At 40.1% G+C, this 19,548-nt stretch overlaps 1 protein-coding gene across 1 annotated transcript in view; it reads right to left on the bottom strand.

The window, feature by feature from the left end:
• The window catches only part of kcnd1 (potassium voltage-gated channel, Shal-related subfamily, member 1), an 82,685-nt gene that overhangs the window by 57,564 nt on the left and 5,573 nt on the right, over positions 1–19,548 (bottom strand). The window contains exons 2-3 of the mRNA XM_059333842.1: positions 17,109–17,354; positions 12,973–13,685 (exon numbers count right to left, since the gene is read on the bottom strand). Of these exons, the coding sequence (XP_059189825.1) occupies positions 12,973–13,685; positions 17,109–17,354 (959 nt within the window). The remainder of the gene's footprint in view (positions 1–12,972; positions 13,686–17,108; positions 17,355–19,548) is intronic.

The following is a 19,548-nucleotide window of genomic DNA, read 5'->3' on the forward strand; positions in this document are numbered from 1 at the left end:
ACAGCAGCATAGATCAGAGAGTCATTACAGCAGCTGCTGCCGGGGTCTGATCAATCGCAGGTTATTGATCAGTTACACACTGTGGACCTCACAATCCCGCTGCCGCCACCACTGAGAGCAGCAGCAGCACACACACACACACACACACACACACACACACACACACACAGGTAGTCTTCCTGGCTTGCATGCAGATCAGTGCCTTGCTTGAAGGCCTTTTGGCAGTTACACTGGACTCATCAGGACTCATCAGGACATCACAGAAGTCCACTGTAAAATTAAAGGACATTCTTCCTTTTTTTCACAAATGGAGATCAGTTCACTCTGCACGAGGAGAAGTCTTCCTTATGTGAGGAGAAAATAACCCTGATGATGTTGAACTTTAAGCAGCAATCTATCTCCATCTCTGAAACACTTCACTGATACTGTCACATTGTGTTTTATTGACTTTATTGTTGAACCGGAGAAGGGCGAGCGGGCAGCAGACCCTATTCAGCCGCCTCTACAGGACTTTATGTCTGAGGCAAAGACAACAAGGGGACAAAAAGGAGGGAGTGAGGGAGCAAGAGGCTGCAGGATAAGAGTAAACCTCAGACTGACTTGTAGAAGCTCTGCGAAACAAAAGACTGCAAGACGGACACCAAGCTCACCGTTGGACTAACGATATTAAGTAGCTGTGTGCATTTGTTGAACTACTAATAGGAGTGACGTCTTTCTGAAATGACCTGTGATTGGACAAAGTATCCCACCCTCATGGGCTAGATTGTCAAAAGCCTGAAAACAGAGTGAAGAGGATCTGCACAGGTCTAGTTTTCTCTCAAACCAGTGGCGGACTCAAGGGGGGGAAGAGGGGCGACCGCTGCCCCTCATGCCTCCATGGTTGAAAAAATGCGCTAAAGTGCCCTTTAGAGTGGTGAAAACAAGAGGGAGTGCCTTATTGGCTGACCTTTACACATGCAAAAAATGACTTGGTGCCCTCTTGGGTGCCCCTTTATACAATAAATTATTATGTGCCCTCTAGAGCAAGGCTCTTATTTAGCTCTCAAAGTGCACAAGATTGATGCATTTACCTTGAAAATGTACATATTTTCTCCGGTGGGGCATGCCCCTGGACCCCCCTAGATGGTTTGATTCGATGGTTTTAATTGTTAGTACCATATCAATAATTACTTTGATCTCTTTTTAACTTAATGCTAATCGTACTATTTCATCATACATTATGCATCATAGCTTTTTGCGCACTGGTGGGGCCACATGTTGTGCAGAATGTGCCCTTTTTATTTTTTCGCCCCTGCCCTTTAAATAGTCTGAGTCAGCCACTGGGTCTAACCTTAACAAAATGTTGAAAAGTCAGCATAGGATTTTTGCCCAATGACGGCAAAAAAATCCCCCTTGCCTACTCTGCCTTTAAAGATAGAGCTAGAGTCAGGACATCGTTAGCTTAGCTTGGCATAAACAGACACACAGTAAGACTGGGCCTGTGATGGCTGACAGTCATTGACCACTGAGCCCAATGTCGTGATTTACAGTCTATGTAATGCAGCCATTTCTGGTGAAAGAATGAGTAAAATGACAGACCCAGATCTCTCAAATCCCAAGAGATCTCTTTAAATGTTCAAATAGACCTTGACATGCCTAATGTAATTTACAGTGAAGAGAAAACTTTTCAAGTTCAACAGCAACTGTATAGCACCATTCTATTTTCCTTCTTCTATTGCTTGGTTGAGTTGGTCATGACTTATTGATGACGTCCCACTGTTTTAAATGGTAATGGTAAATAGACTGACTTATATAGTGCTTTTATCCAAAGCGCTTTACACTTCAGCTGGCCGAGGCTAACCTGCCACCATTGGGAATTCATTCACACACCGATGAACGCAGCATCGGGAGCAATTTGGGGTTCAGTATCTTGCCCAAGCATACTTCGACATGTAGGCTGCCATGGTCAGGGATCGAACCACCAACCTTCCCATCAGTGGTGACTGCTCTACCAATTGAGCCCCAGCTGCCTTTCAACAAAGCAGTGTGGAGCCCTGTCGTCAGCCTCCCTCTAAAGTACTGACTTAAAACTCCATGCAAGTTTTTGCTTGATGATGATAGGCTAAGTAAAACCAGATATAAGGTCAAATATATTTATTATACAAATATGGAACCAGATGCTATCCTCATTTTACCTCTTAAAAGTAAAATAAGAGGTAAGTATGTAAGTAAAAAATATTGATCTAGTAAGTCAAAGTGAAAAAATAATTATCAGGTCATATAGATGAAGTTGTGCTGAAAAAAATGATACCAACATGATTGTCGATATGATTTGATCAGTTTGGAAGACTCGCGCTGACAATATCATCACCCATCGTCAAAACAGAGTAACTGCACGTTTGGACCATAGACTGCATATAAATAATGGATGTTTTCACTGTGATGTCACTGTGATGTCACCAATTGTTTTGTGGACTGCCCGTTTGAAGCATTTTTAATGAATAAAATGTTCAAATAAACTGTCATTAAGTGAAAATACAGGGAAAGGGTCAAAGTTATGAGGCCAAATCAGTAAATGTCCTTTTTTATATCTTTATATATAACTTTATTGACACATTGCCGTGGATACGCATTGCTCTGCTTCTCTCCTGATGACGGCTCACCTTGTTAGTGACCTGTCAATCAAAGATAGCCACGCCCCAAATCATACGATTCTTTATCTTGTATTTTCTTCAAAATGGGGCCATTATATGAACTATTAACATCAAATTGTCTTGAAGAATATTTTTTACTAGCGATTGAGACCATAGTGTTGTCCTAAAAAAAATTCTGAGGTAATAAATCAAGTGAGAAGTTTTCTCATTTTGCACGACAATGAATGGACGGAAATGTTTTTGCAGCCAAACTTAGCACCCCCTGCTGGAATTTTCAGTAAAATGCAGCTTAAGGCACTTCCTGGTTTGCCTCCCTGCTCGGACCCGGAGGTTGCCGCCTGGTTTGGACCGGTTTCCTACCGAAGTCTTGTGGTTACAGTGGGGTTGTCTGGTTCTGTACAGTGACCTAAACTTAAACCTGACCCCCCCAATATTTGACCTCCAAGCTGGAGACTCCACTTCCATGTTGCAGATGTCAGCAGGTGTCTGAGGGCCCGAGGAGGGCCACAGCCGCCATTTTGTGTCTGTCAGCCGGAGCAAATGGAGGAGAAGTAACTGTATCAAAGCATCAGAAACACTCTCTGTCTTTGATTAGATTCTTTTCATTCCTCTCCACCTCCTCCTCCTCCACTCTCTCTCCTCTCTTTCTATTAAAACATTAACAGTGTGCGCCATGCATTGAGATGCTCTATAATTCCATCCCGGCAGTTTTATAAGGCCTGCTGCTCTCGTCTCTGGCTCATATACATCCTGTTTCTGCTTCCACTCTTGTTCTTATAAATAATGTTGATGGTAAAGTGCTCTGCAGCAGCACAAACTATACAGCCGGGCGGTAAAGTTGCTCTTATACACGCTCCTTTAGTCTCCGGTGACTTATGTAACAGTGAGCAAAGGACGTAATTAAACATCAAATTATCTTCGCACTCATGATTTTTACTAAACTCAGTGTTGGAGAGAGGATTCTTTACGTTAAAAACATGTCAAACAAAGGTTTGGGATGATGGTGAACACATCACGGTACATATGACTGAAGCCCACGAGGACTCAGTCCTCAAGTGCAGAAGGTGGACATGTGGATTCAGCCAAAGATTACATTATGAAATAGAACAGAAGATTTTATTAGTTCACTTTCACATTCTGGTTCAGTAAACATGGAGTGTGTCTTCAGAACTGAAGACAATGTGGCGACCAAATCTGTGTATCATTCGTTCTTTCCATTTTCAATTGGCAATCAAAATCAAATAATGAAAAATTAACTGGTTATTTTGTTATTTGTTGTCTATCATAAAACCAAAAAAAATGCTTGTTTTTTCATATTTCAATCTTAGGCTTGGATCAAAAATACGAAATCAGACGGCTGGTTTGACTACAGAGAAGCGAATGACGGCTCACATGTCGCAGTCAAACTTCCGGGTCACGTAAATCCGACAAAATAAATATTAAAATAGAATTCATTCCTGGTGCCCATTTTTCCATTTCGTATTTTTGATCTGAGCCTAATATTGAAATATGAAAAAACAAAAGAACGTACTGCCTCCGCCATTCAGCTCACTGAATACTGGTACAGTGAACTGGGGCCCTGTGAGAGTCGCCTGTTTTGTTAACGGACACTTTTATTTTGAAACAAGACAAGAGACTTCCTGTATATCGTAAAAACTAACTCAAGTGAGATTATACTGTAAAAATAACGTCAAGGAGTTCAATGTTTTTATGTTTTTACCCCCGAAGAGGAATGAGGTTAGTATTCACAGTAATCTTGCATATTTAAGTATTTTTTGTGTTCAAATAAGTTTTGGGTAAAATTTAACTTTTAAATTTTAAGTCATGCTAGCACGGTTTGATATGGTAAGCTAGTTGTGCTCCAATCAATCCTCTTGTATTTCTGTGTGTTTTATAATTGTTATTGCAACTTTGAGTTTGCAAACTGTAACTTTATCCTACTTAATTCTCAGCTCATTGCTTGGCCGTGTTTCAGTCCAGTGAGTACTGATACACAGTCAGAGCTCCGGTTAAGTACTGAATGATTCGGTATACGAATCTTTTGTACTTATCTTTTTAAAGAACGGATTCTTATGATTCAGTACACTGAAAAGGACTGACGTTCCCACCACTACAGTTTATTAGTTTTATGCTTTTTTTCTTACACCTGAATTTATAAATAAGAGTAAATCACCATAAGCTTTTTACTAAACTCGTGCTTAAGGGTATGCCTGGATGCATCATACGAAGCCTGGTTAGGAATCGGGCTTGCAACTGGACAGTCGCTGGTTCAAATCCCGGTACTGACAGGTCTAGGACTGAAGTGCCCTTGAGCAAGGCACCTAACCCCCATGCACAGCTCCCCGGGCTCAGAAATGTGCTGCCCACTGCTCCTTGCATGGTGTGTTCACTTGTGAGTAAGAAAGGATGGGTTAAATGCAGAGGTTGAGTTTCCCCATTGTGGGATTAATAAAGTTTACTGGGGTTTAAGGTTTACTGGTATGCCAACCAAGGTATGCAGGTGAAATGGGGAAACAGGTAGCATACAATGATTGTCTGAGGATACTAGTGAAAAAGCCCAGGAGTAGCAGTGCTAGTAAGCTCTTTTGTGTTCAGGGCTAAGCACTTTACAGGCTCTCTTGAGGAACCTGATGTTTAAATTTATGTCTCGACTTGATGAGTCACAAAACTGTATTATAATGATGTTCACAAGCCCCAGGTGCAGCTCGGTCAGGTATCAATCATATCTGTGGAAACATTGGTATGGGTGCCTTTTAAAACTCATGAATAAGAGTATGTTTGTATGTGTTTATGTATCTGTTGTTTTTTCCTTTTTATGTTGTATGTCTTGCTCAGGTGGCAACCTCTGGGTCTGAGGAGGGAGGCCAACCACCTTAAGTGCCTTAAGCCTGCAATCCACCGAAAATTCCAGTAGGGGGTGCAAAAAAATCTGCCCATTCATTTCAGTGCAAAATTTGAAAACTTCTCACTTGATTTATTACCTCAGAAAATGTTTTGAGGACAACACTATGGTCTCAAGTTAGTTAAAAATCTTCTTCTTCTAATAATGGCCCCATTTAGAAGAAAATAGAAGACAAAGAATCGTATGATTTGGGGCGTTTCTACCTTAAGTTTATTTGAACGTTTTGTTCAGTAAAAATGTCTTGTTCAGCGTTTGGTTGGACTAACAGACACTCCAAGGAGTCGCTGTTCATGTTTCTGAGTTAAGTAACAACCACTTTGTTTTTGTTTTTTGCTAGCCAAAACTAACATCCCAGTTAATGCTCCAGTTAATGCTAACATGAATTAGCAGCAGCTTCTCTCAGTCAGGTTGAGGTGTAGAGAGGCTGTAGTCAGTGATCAGATCCCTCTCCTCCTCCACAGTCCAGATATGGTCTGCTTCCCGTATCAGAAACAAGATGGCGACACAAGATGGCGACGAGTGTAACAATGAAGTCGAGGCTTCCAACGGGCAGTGCACAAACCAATGGGTGACGTCACAGTGACTACGTCCATTATTTATATACAGTCTATGGTCTTGCTATTAGATCTAGAGCCTATAATAAAGTTTATTTATAAATATATATATATATTTTTTTTTTTTGGTCGTTCTTCTGCAACATGTTTTGTTCACACATTCTACAACAATGTGGTTTGAATTCACTACAGATCTGATTTACTCCTCTGACTGGTCTCTTTGCAGAGGTGACTGAGGCTCATGGGTATTGTAGTATTTGTGGTTCATCCCCTTGAGGTAGCAGGAAGATCACCTTTCAACTTTTTCGGAAAAAGGTTTTTTTGGTGACCAATCCGTCCCGATGTAATTTCCACCTCCAGATGTGGTCGAGACGAACTGTCCAGCTCATTAAAGCCTCAGATCATATATGAAACACATTTATACAGTCTGGTTAAATGTGAAGTTAAGAGGGAAAAAATGAGATGGTTGAGTTTAATTTCTATTTGTTGGACTTTTTAACTTTTCTCTCATTTTCAGCTGCAGATCAACAGAAAATCCATGTGAGATACTTTCAGCTCATTAACGGACGAATGGAAGGAATGGAATGGATTTCTCCTGTGAAATGCTTCATTAATTGTTCTATTTTTTTAATAATCAGACCACCTGAAGGAGAATGAGGATTATCTGGACACAAACAGTGCATGTTTCCAACAGCAGCAGCAGCAGCAGCAGCAGATTATGTTTCCCCTCACATATATTGCTTCTGGAGGGGCTGCAATAGGTTTATGATTTCACTTCCAGTTTATTTGCACAGTGATAAAACACAGGAGCAAAGCAATAAAAGCCACATGATGAAAAACAATGATAACAAAGTGAACAAAGAGAAACAAATGAGCAGGTCGGACTGCAGACGAGGAGAGAAGCCAAAGAGCGAGAGGAGGACGAGGAGGAAGAGGGGGAGAAAAACCCAGAAGGAGAACTAGGGCTTTAAGCTGAATTTAATCAATAAATGTTTCTGAAAGTCGATCACGACACTGTAAAACCTTCTGAAACACCATTTAAAGCTACACAGGACACTAAAAGTCTTCACTAAAACCAGAACGACTATACAAGGAAATCACCATGGCTGTGGTTTTTAATATTTCAGAAAATCACGTTCACTCCTGCTGATCATTTTCAAATCATCAGTCAGGTTTATATTATTGACAACTGTGTTCTAAAGTCATTTTTTTATTCTCAGACTTAGAGACCCACATAGACCCAAGTTTGACTTTCTATTAGGGGGGACAGGAGGTCAGTAGCTGGCACATAGAAGTGGTGTACGGTACATCTAAAAAAAAATTTGAATATCATGAAAAAGTTCAATATTTTTTGTCAATTAATTTCAGAAAGGGAAACTCATTCATTATGAGTTTCACTCCAGTATTAATGCACTAATTCATGCAAAAAGGGCCCAACCAAGTGTTGATGTATAGAAATGAAGATACTTATCAGAAGCATGACATTTGTGTTTAAAATATCATTTTTCTTTATTGATCTTATGTAATATTCTAATTTTCTGAGACATTGAGTTTTCATTATCTCTAAGCCAGAATCATCAAAATTATAAGACATACAGGCTTGAAATATTTCACTCTATGCAAAATGAATCTATATAACTTACGAGTTTCACTTTCTGAAATAATTGACAACAAATATTGAACTTTTTCATGATATTGAAATTTTTTGAGATGTTCCTGTATGTCATCTGAAAGCTGGAACCTGAAGATTAAAGGGATTTTTAAAAATTAAATTATATATATTATTTGCCAGTAGTCTAGTGGATGCAAAGCTATTAGCTTACTTACTTTCTGAGCTCTTGTATTGGAGTTCTGTCCGGCTCCGATCGTAGAATAGATTGTTCCGGCAAGCTGGCAGGTTCACGATAACCATCCATGTGCTAAATTATGTCTCATAAGATCTTGCAACAATTATGAGGTTGATACCATTTGTTACACATATTTGGTCCTAAATTGTAAAAAAAAATTACCCCTGGAGAACTGATAAAAAAAATTACAGCAAAACAGGTATATTGGTCAGGCGATATTATCAGCTGATATTTGCCTCTCAGGGACAAATTGTAATCTATCTTTATCTGCATATATGTTCGATATAAACATTTTTTTCTTTTACAGAACATATAAAACGTGAAAATAGTTTGAGGTGATTTTAGAAATGGTGTTATTATCAGCTAATATGTCCAGCAGAGCACTGGACAAATAAAATGTTTTATTTAAAAGAGCTTTGCATGCTGGTGTAGTGGTTAGCACTATACTCTTGCTGCCTCACAGCAGGAAGCTGGAGTGGAGTTTGCATGTTCTCCCCGTGTCAGCGTGGGTTCTCTCCAGGTACTCCGGCTTCCTCCCACAGTCCAAAAACATGCACTTAGGTTTAATTGGTGAATCTAAATTGCCTCGTAGGGGTGAATGAGAGTGTCTGTCTCTATGTGTCAGCCCTGTGATAGTCTGGAGACCTGTCCAGAGTGTACCCCGCATTATAATAAAGGAATGGATATATTGGCTGCCATACTAGTCATTTGTTTCCCCTCTAAAATTAGTATCAGCCTCAAAAATCCCATATGGGTCGGGTTCTCACAAAAATATTCAAAATTCCCTTCATAATCTCACATTAAGACACCAAGACCTTGAGGAACATGAAAAATCAGAAAAATCCATGCTGTGATTTGGTTTCCAAAACTTTTGACATTGGTAAATGGACCTGCACTTATATAGCGCTTTTCTAGTCACTTTGCGACCACTCAAAGCGCTTTACACTACAGATTTCACTCATTTACCCATTCACACCTGAAGGACACCTGAAGGCACTCGAAAGAGAGGACGACCCAAAGAGACCTGGCGTCGAACAGTGGAGAAAGAACTGAAAACCATGAAGCAGACCTGGAGTTCTATCCAAAAGCTCGCCCAAAACAGACAGGAGTGGAGATCCTTTGTTGCTGACCTACATGCCACTAGGCATAAAGGGCAGTAAGTAAGTAAGTACCCATTCACACACACATTCATACTGGTGGCAGAGGCTACCCTAAATGGGGCCACCTGCCACCATTGGGAATTCATTCTCACACGATGAATGCAGCATCAGGAGCAATTTGGGGATCAGTATCTTGCTCAAGGATACTTTGACATGTAGGCTGCCATGGTCAGGGATCGAAACACCAACCCTCTGATCAGAAGACGGCCGCTCTACCAACTGAGCCGCAGCTGACCCTATCACACACATTGTGTAGATTTCTGTATTTTGGGTGATTGTACGGCAGCACTTGTGTTGTGCAGCCAAGTGAGAAAACTGGTGTAAACTGATATATGTAGTCCGTTCTCACGCTCAATTATGTCTCATTAGTTGTTGCAGCAATTTATAGGTTGTTGCAGTTTGTTACACACATTTGGTGGTAAATGGGGCCATTTCTATTACTCAAGAAAACATAAAAAAAATGTGAAAAATCACTTCAGAATTCCACATCATGACACCAAGACCTTGAGGAACACCAGAGAAAAATCCAATGCTGTGATTTGGTTTCAAAGACTTTTGACATTTTGTAGATTTTTGTATTTCGGACATTATACGGAAACCCCCTTGTTATGAATCTAGTGTCTCAGCCATCCATCCTCTCCTCATCCGTCTCTAGTTTCATGAGGCTGTGATTCTCCTAGAGGTCTCAGCAGCTCATTTCATACACTGAGCTCAAGTTTCACTCATTAACATCATCACACATGAAGAAAATTAGGCTCATTGAATCTACAAGAGTCTCAGCTTTCCAGTGATACCCGATTTATGCAGCTCACAGACTGTTTAGGGACCCCAGGATGCAGAAAGTGGGCTTGTCTTAAAAAGTGACTTTCACTTTGACCAAACTTAACAGAAATACGTAAAAACCAACACTTTAGACAACATTAACCATGACAGTCTTCTTATTTATCTGCTTCTGTTTGTACACATCTGGATCTGTGTGATCACAGCTGGACAGATTGATTTCACTAATCAATATGTTACTGGAATCATTGTAAGAAACAACAAATGGATCAAATTCAGTGGGATCGGGAAAATAATAACTTGTTTTATTTGGTGATTTACAGTAAATGTTTTTTTTATGTATTTACAAGACAAGGAGAGGAGAGGACACAGAAGGATACGAGGAAACAGGGAGTTAGGAGAGAGAAGTGAGGAAGACGAGGGGGAGGTAAAAGCTTCGGTTCTGTTGTTCTGCCTCCAGAATCCATTTAGAGGTCGGCCTCTCCCTGCTGATATTTAATGGAGAGGAGAGGAGAGGAGAGGAGAGGAGAGGAGAAGATGACAGATGGGACCTTTCAGAATAAAAGTGTCAGAGATGTAGAAAGTGTCCTTACAGGTGCTTTTTATTCTAATTACCATTCATTTTATGGATTATTATTATTATCAATACATGAGCAGTCTAAGTGACTTGATTTGTTGTGACTTGTTGTTGTTGTGACGAGCTGTCATCAGGAGAGAAGCAGAACAATGCGTATCCACGGCAACGTGTCAATAAAGTTATATATAACGTTATATAGATATAAAAAAGGACTTTTAGCGGTTTGGTCTCATAACTTTGACTCTTTCACTGTATTTTCACTTAATGACAGTTTGTTTATTTGAACGTTTTGTTCAGTAAAAATGTCTTGTTCAGCGTTTGGTTGGACTAACAGACACTCCAAGGAGTCGCTGTTCAGTTTTCTGAGGTAAGTAACGTACACTTTGTTTATGTTTTTTGCTAGCCAAAACTAACATCCCAGTTAATGCTAACATGCATTGTGTAACGCTGTACTCAATGCTTCCAAGGGGCCACAAACCAATGGGTGACGTCATGATGACTACATCCATTATTTATATACAGTCTATGGTCCCATGTGAAAACAAAAGTAAATTACTTTTTACGTAACTTACATTTTTTACAACTTACGTGGCTCACAATTTGTGAATCACATTTTTACGTAACTTACGGTAGTGACGCCCCCCTCATAACTACTTCACTTCACTGGCATTTGTTTACATTTATTTACTGTTTAAACTGTATTTTAAAACGCCGAACCAGGAAGGTTTTACCCTATACCTAGGTCAGTGGTTTTGTAGCATAAATTCGTAGAAACACGTGTGTGCTATTATTAAAACACTCCGCTGTACCTTGAGCTGGGAAACACTAATTTTGACAAATGCTTATATGTGTTGTTATGGTTGGTTAAGACTAACGGTCTATCCTGTCACTGTTTCCTGGCCGATTGCAAACCAGCTTTAAAAGGTGCATAGGTGCACCACCTATGCTTTCGGCTAAAATTGCATTGAATTTGAATAATAAATAAAAATAAAAATGTTGTGGTCTGATATATATATATATCGTGCATTCCTAATTTCAATCACTTTTGAATAATGTGGAGTAAAATAAATGGCTAGTTTGTGAAATCAAAGTCCTGTGTTGCAAACAGAATGCGACAAAGACACACACAGACTTTCAGTCATGCTATTTTCTTTTTTATGGAACATCTAGGAACAAATCAGGTACAATAAAAATCTGTTTCCATCAAATTATTTGTGCTCTCCCAAAAAAAAAGTATTCAGATTCAGGTCGATCCTAGTTGCTGGGATGACATCACCAAAACTGTCCAATCAGTGAGTTTCCTGTCAGAGCAACTGAACCAAACTACCTCACACCTCCAGACACATTTCAGCTTGTAACAACTAAGTCATTTTAATTCCCCACACTGAATATAAACACTGTTTTGTCTCTTATAAAATAAACCCAGTAACATACAGTGAAGCTCTGCAGCTCGACTGTTTGACTCATTCACTGCAACAACTCACACGTTCCCATTCACACCTTCTGAACTCACACTTTATCTCCCTCCATTCACAGACAGGTAGGAGTATAGAGTCATATAGTGTGTGTGTGTGTGTGTGTGTGTGTGTGATAATGTGGTATGGCCGCAGCTTATGGCTGAAGTTTTCTGACTCACTCTCTATTTCTGATGTTTCCAAAAGGCTCTTTGAACAGCAGATAATAGATGAGAGCTGCAGGGTGAAGACACCACGGCACACACACACATGCTGCTGCCATGTGTGGATGGAGAGTGTGTGTGTGTGTGTGTGTGTGGGCGGTAGCAGGGTGAAGATACACCACCGTACTCGAGAAGCAACGAGTGGGAGGAAACACACTTCTCTCACATCTCTCTTCATGGTGGAAACTGACTGTAAAACTCTCCGATAATAATAATAATAATAACGCCACATCACATGTGTCACCACACAACGACGGTGACAGCGGGGAGCACACACACACACACACACACACACTCACACGCGTGTTGCCATGGAGAAGATATTAACAGCACACTGTAAAAAAAAAATGCCGTTGCTTTTACAGAAAAACACTGGCAGCTGTGGTTACCAGAATATTTCCGTAAAAAATACAGTACATATGTTAACATCTTTACAGAACAACTTGTAAATTTTACATTCTAAAACTGTAGTAATTAAAAAATTTTTTTTTTAAAGTTAAGCCTTTACTGCTAATTTAACAGACTGATGCTGCTTTTATACTAATTATTTATGCAAAATTTACATGCAGATTTTGCTTATTGTACACTGAATACCAGTAAATTAACATTCAGTTATTATTTATTGTACACTGAATACCAGTAAAATGTACAAGTTGTTCCGTAAAGTTGTTTACATTTGTACTGTATTTTTTGCAGAATTTTTCTGGTAACCACAGCTGCCATTTTTTTTCTGTAAAAGCAACATAATTTTTTCAGAGCAGTTGCCAGCAGCAGCAGAATAAAATCTGTTCGGCACCGCGGCAGAAAAACACAGAAAAACATTAAAGAAGCGTGGACTCACCCCAGCGTGGTCATGGTGACGATGGTGTACCAGAAGGAGGCCGGGATGGAGGTGAAGGTGGAGCCCTTGGTGCCCTTCTCGGCGTAGAACATGACGGTGGCGAAGATGATGATGGCCATGGTGAGGGAGAAGAGCAGGAAGCCCAGCTCGGAGGCGCAGCTCTTTAGCGTGTAGCCCAAAATCCTCAAACCCTGCGAGTGGCGCGAGAACTTGAAGATCCGGAAGACGCGGAAAACGCGCAGGGTGACGAAGGCTCCGCTCACGTCCTCGTTCTCGGGCATCACCAGGCCGATGTAGTAGGGCATGATGGCCACCACGTCAATCACCGACATCACAGATCGCATGAACTTGCAGCGGCTGGGCGCGGCGAACAGACGCATCAGGTACTCGAAGGTGAAGATGAGCACGCAGGCCGTGTCCATGCAGAAGAACGCCAGCTGGTACTTCTCCCCGCACGGGAGGTCTTTGACGCTGCCCTTAGGGGGCCGGCAGGGGACCGTCTCCACCACGTTGGCGATGACAGAGACGGCGATGAAGAACCCGGTGACGTAGTAGAAGACCAGCGCCATGGTGGAGGTGTGGGGGTTCTCGAAGGCTCGCCACAGACGCTCCCTGGAGGTGCTGTTAGGAGGCAGGGGGGCGTCCATCCCCTCGTTGGCCTCCGTGTCCTCCGCCAGACGCTCCTGGTTCTCCTTTTTCCTGTCTCGGTATTCCTGCACAAAGAGAGGGAGAAGAACACGGAATCAGACAACACAAGTTGAACAAAACGTAACAACCACCACCCTAATGCTGGCTTTTTTTGAAGCCTAAATTAGCAGCGTTATTTTGACAACTTTAGACTAACGTAGATTCCTTCTAGTTTTTTATGATACCATTATCTCCAGTATATTCCTAAAAGTGAGCCTGCTATGGCCCCCGGGAAAAAAGGTGAAAATACTAATGTAAATACTAAATACATTGACACGTAAGATATCGCGATACTCTGCTGTATCGATTTTTTCCCCCACCTCTACTAAACAGTTGCATAAATCGGGTTTGACTGGAAAGCTGAGACTCTTGTGGATTCAATGAGCCCAATTTTATGATGTTTTTTCTTCTTAATTTGTGATTTTTTTCTCCTTATAAATTTACCACTTCAATACCTGAGAATTTCTGAGGTTTATAACTTCACAAGATTTGTGAGGTTTTCTTTCTTTCTTTCTTTCTTTCTTTCTTTCTAAATCTACAATTTTAATCTGAAACATTTTCAGAATATTGTCCCCCTTCCCTCAGCTTTGTGATTTCTTTTTAAAACTAAAATGGTCCCAATACACCGCCATCATTTATTTTTAACTAACTATGTTTTATGGACTGTCTGAACGACCGCAACAACCCCATTGTATAAAATGAGCTGCTGTGACCTCTAGGATAATCACAGCCTCATGAAACTTTACAACCATAAACCAGAGACCTGGAGCATTCAGAGGATGGATGGCTGAGACACTAGATTCATAATAAGGGGGTTTCCGTACAATGTCCGAAATACAAAAATCTACAAAATGTCAAAAGTCTTTGAGACCAAATCACAGCATGGATTTTTCTTTGGTGTTCCTCAAGGTCTTGGTGTCATAATGTGGGATTCTGAAGTGATTTTTCACAATTTTTTATGTTTTCTTGAGTAATAGAAATGGCCCCATTTACAACCAAATGTGTGTAACAAACTGCAACAACCTATAAATTGCTGCAACATATGAGACATAATTGAGCGTGAGAATGGACTACATATATCAGTTTACACCAGTTTTCTCACTTGGCTGCTCATAAAGACAGTCTCAATGATGAGTATCATTGTATTATATCATGTTATGCTGGTGTTGTTTTGCTTTTAGCTCCAGTCCACTAAAATGAGCTGCTTTTCCTGTTGGTTCTTAATAAGATACATTGCTGAGATTGGGATTAATGAAGCCCACAGATATTTATGAACTAACACACCTGTGAGGAGTTTTTTTTCCTCTACACCAAAAACTGGTTCTGAGATAAAATTTCCACTTAATTACCACTAACTTACTTTGTGCTGCCTCATTTTACAGAATGTTTTTACATGATCTCTGCCGTGGTGAGCTGCCTCTCCCGTGAGCTGTTAACAAGCCAGAAAACTAACTACGGTAATAAATACATGAAACTTTAGAGACCCCCACAGTGACTAATAAACTGCTCCAGAAGGAAGTTCAAATCCTTCTTCAAACATTTTGGCTGAAACGAGCCAAATGCTTTAATTTAACATAAGAAGAGAGAGAAGTATGAGGAAAAAAACCCCAGCAGAACCTACGAAATAACTAGAAGAATAAAAATAAAAAGCATGTGGACAGCTCCTTGTGGGAAATTGTGGGGGAAGTGTTGAGCGAGAGAAATCCAGAAATGAGAATCTCTCACAGTTTGTGAACACGGTGGAGTCTGCCAAATGTGAAGAGGAATCACAGAACAACTCCCCATCCGCGAGCTGGTGGACGGGTCAGGTATAAAAACAAGGATATAACGAGATAAAGACGAGCCTAATGTGACAAACGGAGATATAAAGAGCTCTGGAGGTGATTTGTTATTCAGGGAGCGAGCCGGGAGGAAAATGACTTGTTTATGGCTCGTTAAAGAAATCACTCACAGAAACAGCGATACCAAGCCAAAAGCAGCAGCTATAAAGGAGCAGAATCAGATGTGAGCTGCTGGAGTTTCTGAGGGCTCATCAGCAGCGCCTTAATGAGCCGCAGTCTGATAATGGAGCTGAGAGCAGCGCTGCTTAGTAATCCCCCTCAGATATACTGATCATACTCTCCTCCAAACACTCACTTAATGAGCGCAGAACAACCAACATTACAGTGAAGCATCAGGTCAAAGGTCACAGCATCCAAAAAAGATGCAGGAATTTAAAACTTTATAATGAAACACTGGACCGTGCTGGGAATCAACAAAGTAAAAAAGAAAAAAGGAGTTGAATTTCTCTGATTATTATTATTATTTTTTTATTGGAATAAAATGGAATTTATATTCACAACAATTTTGTGTCCAGTGTCACGAATGTTGAAAAAATAAGTTTGTTCCACATATTCTACATATTGAACTATATTCCATGTTTCCAGCCTCTCCTGTCCTCTCCCCTCTGCTCCGTGTAAACAGCCTCTCCTGTCCTCTCCCCTCTGCTCTGTGTAAACAGCCTCTCCTGTCCTCTCCTCTCTGCTCTGTGTAAACAACCTCTCCTGTCCTCTCCCCTCTGCTCTGTGTAAACAGCCTCTCCTCTCCTCTCCCCTCTGCTCTGTGTAAACAGCCTCTCCTGTCCTCTCCTCTCTGCTCTGTGTAAACAGCCTCTCCTGTCCTCTCCCCTCTGCTCTGTGTAAACAGCCTCTCCTGTCCTCTCCTCTCTGCTCTGAATCTGATCAGATCTAGTGCAAATACTTTATTTTTCGGACGTTTTAAATGACATATGTAGAATAAAGTGATTCTGACAGACAGATCACAATTTTAAGCTTTATTTTGGTTACTTTGATTGACAGCTCTTAGGGAGCCTTGGGTTAGGGTTTCAAGTATAGGATGCCGGCAAGAGGAGAGACAGTGAGGAGAGTCAAATAACGGTAATGTTGTCCCAATTTTAATTCTTCAACAGCTAACAGACTAACTGAATTTCCCCTTGGGGATAAATATTGATTGATTGATTTGAAAGAAAATGTTTAATATTCACTCTTCATAATTAATTCATAATAATTCATAAATAATTCTTCTTAATTTCTAATGAACTGTAACCTACCTAGCTAAGTAAACTACAGTTAAAAAGATTTATAGGTTTAATAGGTAGCTAACGAAATGTAGCTTTTGACAGGTACAGCCTACTTTAAAATGTAATGATGCTATACTGATTCTTTATTGTTAATGTTTTCACTGTGTGTTTCTGTATGTATGAGGAATATCGAAATGTAAAAATTGTCAAAATCTGTCTCAAGATGTTTAAATAACAAGACTGCTCTAACGATGTGTATCGACATAATAAAGCATAAAGCAAACAAAACTAAAAATACAATTTTTTATATGTTTCTGACTGTGCAGCTCCTACTTGCTGCCAAACATAAAATATATCACTTGTTGATGCTTGACAGGAAATGGCGGCTTACCTCCATGCAGCAGTCACCGATGATCTCCGGCACGATGCCGTAGAAGGCGAGCTCTTCGTCGAAGGCCTGGATGCACTCGTTCCGCGGGTAGTGGAGCTTCCCCGTGCGGTAAAAGTTCAGAATGTGCCGGAACATTTCGGGGTCTCGATCGAAGAAGTACTCCTGTGTGTCCTCGTTGTAGAAGAACTCTTTTTCTGAAGAACCCAGCAGCGTCTCTGGGTAACGGTCCAGAGTGTTCTTCCATGTCTGCAGACACAACAGAGAAAAATATTACAAAAGATGTTTACGTCATGCTTTATGTCATCTACGTCTTCCAGTAAATGTTCTGTTTTAACCCATTAAGGCCTAAAGCGCCTGGAAAAAAATGCCTGGAAAACCTATGGGTGATTTTCAAATGACCCCATAAAACTTGAAGTTTTTCTGGAAATTCAACACCTACTAAATAATAGATTTTTCAGCCTCTGTAGCAGATAAAAATGAAATTCAAAAGTATTTGAGAGCTTATACCCGTGGCTTTCATACGAAGTTGAGTTTATTTGTCCAAACCTTCAATAAAGTTTTTTAAAAAATCAACAAACTCAGCAAATGTTACATTTGACTGAATAAAAAATCCTATGCATAATACTAATACATGCCCATTAGCAAGATGCAAACATGATATGACCACTGGAAGAACAAGACATAGTTTTCAGTAGCCTACTGTAATAAAAAAAATAATAATTATCATAATAATAAAAAATAATAATAATACATTTTATATATTGCACTTTTCAGGGTACTCAACGACGCACAAAGTAATATAAGACATAAACAGTCATGATTTCTTATATCATCATCACAATCAATTAGCCTATTATTATTATTAATATTATTATTATCTCCAGATGGCCACAAATCTGTCTGTTCTTCGGTGAAAATATGTTGTCTAAAAACATATTCCTCATCCATAAATGCCGGTCGATTGGTTCCGAGGGTTCAAAGTCCGGATCAGCAATAAAATCATCGGTGCTGTTTTCATCAGATCTCTTCCGTCACTTACTGCTGAGCTCCTCCGCTATAGTCGTCTTCCTCCATGATTTATAAGTTCTGGAAAAGTCCGATGTTGCATTGTGACACTCCCGCAGGTATTCTGATCATGATTCTGATGCATTTCATTGTCCAAGAGACCGAAAATAGGTGGAAAAAAATACAAATAATACAAAATGACATATCCGCTGTCCCAGCCTTAATGGTAGAGTGATGCAACAGCGCTCCCGGCTTTAATGGTAGAAATGCGGTAATGCTTTCCCGGCGTCAATGGGTTAACTGCCTGTTTTATCTTTTTATAGGCCTAACCATGTTCTTGTTTCCCATGAACATAACCAAGTAAAGTTGTTGCCTAAAACCAGGCGGCAACCTCCGGGTCTGAGCAGGGAGGCAAACCAGGAAGTGCTTTAAGCGGCATTCTACCGAAAATTCCAGCAGGGGGCGCTAAGTTTGGCTGCAAAAACATTTCTGTCCATTCATTTCAATGCAAAATGAGAAAACTTCTCACTTGATTTATTACCTCAGATTTTTTTTCAGGACAACACTATGGTCTCAGTTGCAGTAAAAAAATTTCTTCAAGACAATTTGATGTTAATAGTCCAAATAATGGCCCCATTTAGACGAAAATAGAAGATAAAGAATCGTATGATTTGGGGCGTGGCTACCTTTGATTGACAGGTCACTAAAAAGGTGAGAAACAGAACAATGCTTATTCACGACAATGAGTCAATAAAGTTATATGTAACGCTATATTGATATAAAAAAGGAAGTTTAGCGGTTTGGCCTCATAACTTTGACCTTTTCACTGTATTTTCACTTAATGAAATTTAATTAATTGGACGTTTTATTCAGTAAAAATGTCTTGTTCAGTGTTTGGTTGGACTTACAGACACTAGCCAAAACTACCATCCCAGTTAATGCTAATATGAATTAGCAGCAGCTTCTCTTAGTCAGGTTGAGGTGTAGAGAGGCTGTAGTCAGTGATCAGATCCCTCTCCTCCTCCACAGTCCAGATATTGTCTGCTCCCCGTATCAGAAACAAGATGGCGACACAAGATGGCTAATAGTGTACCACTGAACTTGATGCTTCCAATGGGCCACAAACCAATGGGTGACATCACGGTGACTACTTGCATTTTTTATATATTTATATATATGCCTAAAACAAAACACTTTTTTGAAGCCCCCCACCCTAACTGCCTATGGCGACCACCCAACATGTTTATGGTGGTCGTGATGTTTGGTTAAGATTCATCTATTGCTTTTAGGTTTTTGCAGGCTTTCCACAAAGTTGTTTCTCACAGTGCAGAATTATAAAGTATTTATATTGCCACTCTTCCAATTTAATGGTCTCATACCCCAGTTTGGGAACCACTGAACAAATATATGAACTTTATTATAAAGCTAATATATG

The sequence above is a fragment of the Centropristis striata genome, chromosome 5 (assembly GCF_030273125.1).
Source record: "Centropristis striata isolate RG_2023a ecotype Rhode Island chromosome 5, C.striata_1.0, whole genome shotgun sequence".
In the NCBI taxonomy this organism is placed as follows: Eukaryota; Metazoa; Chordata; class Actinopteri; order Perciformes; family Serranidae; genus Centropristis; species Centropristis striata.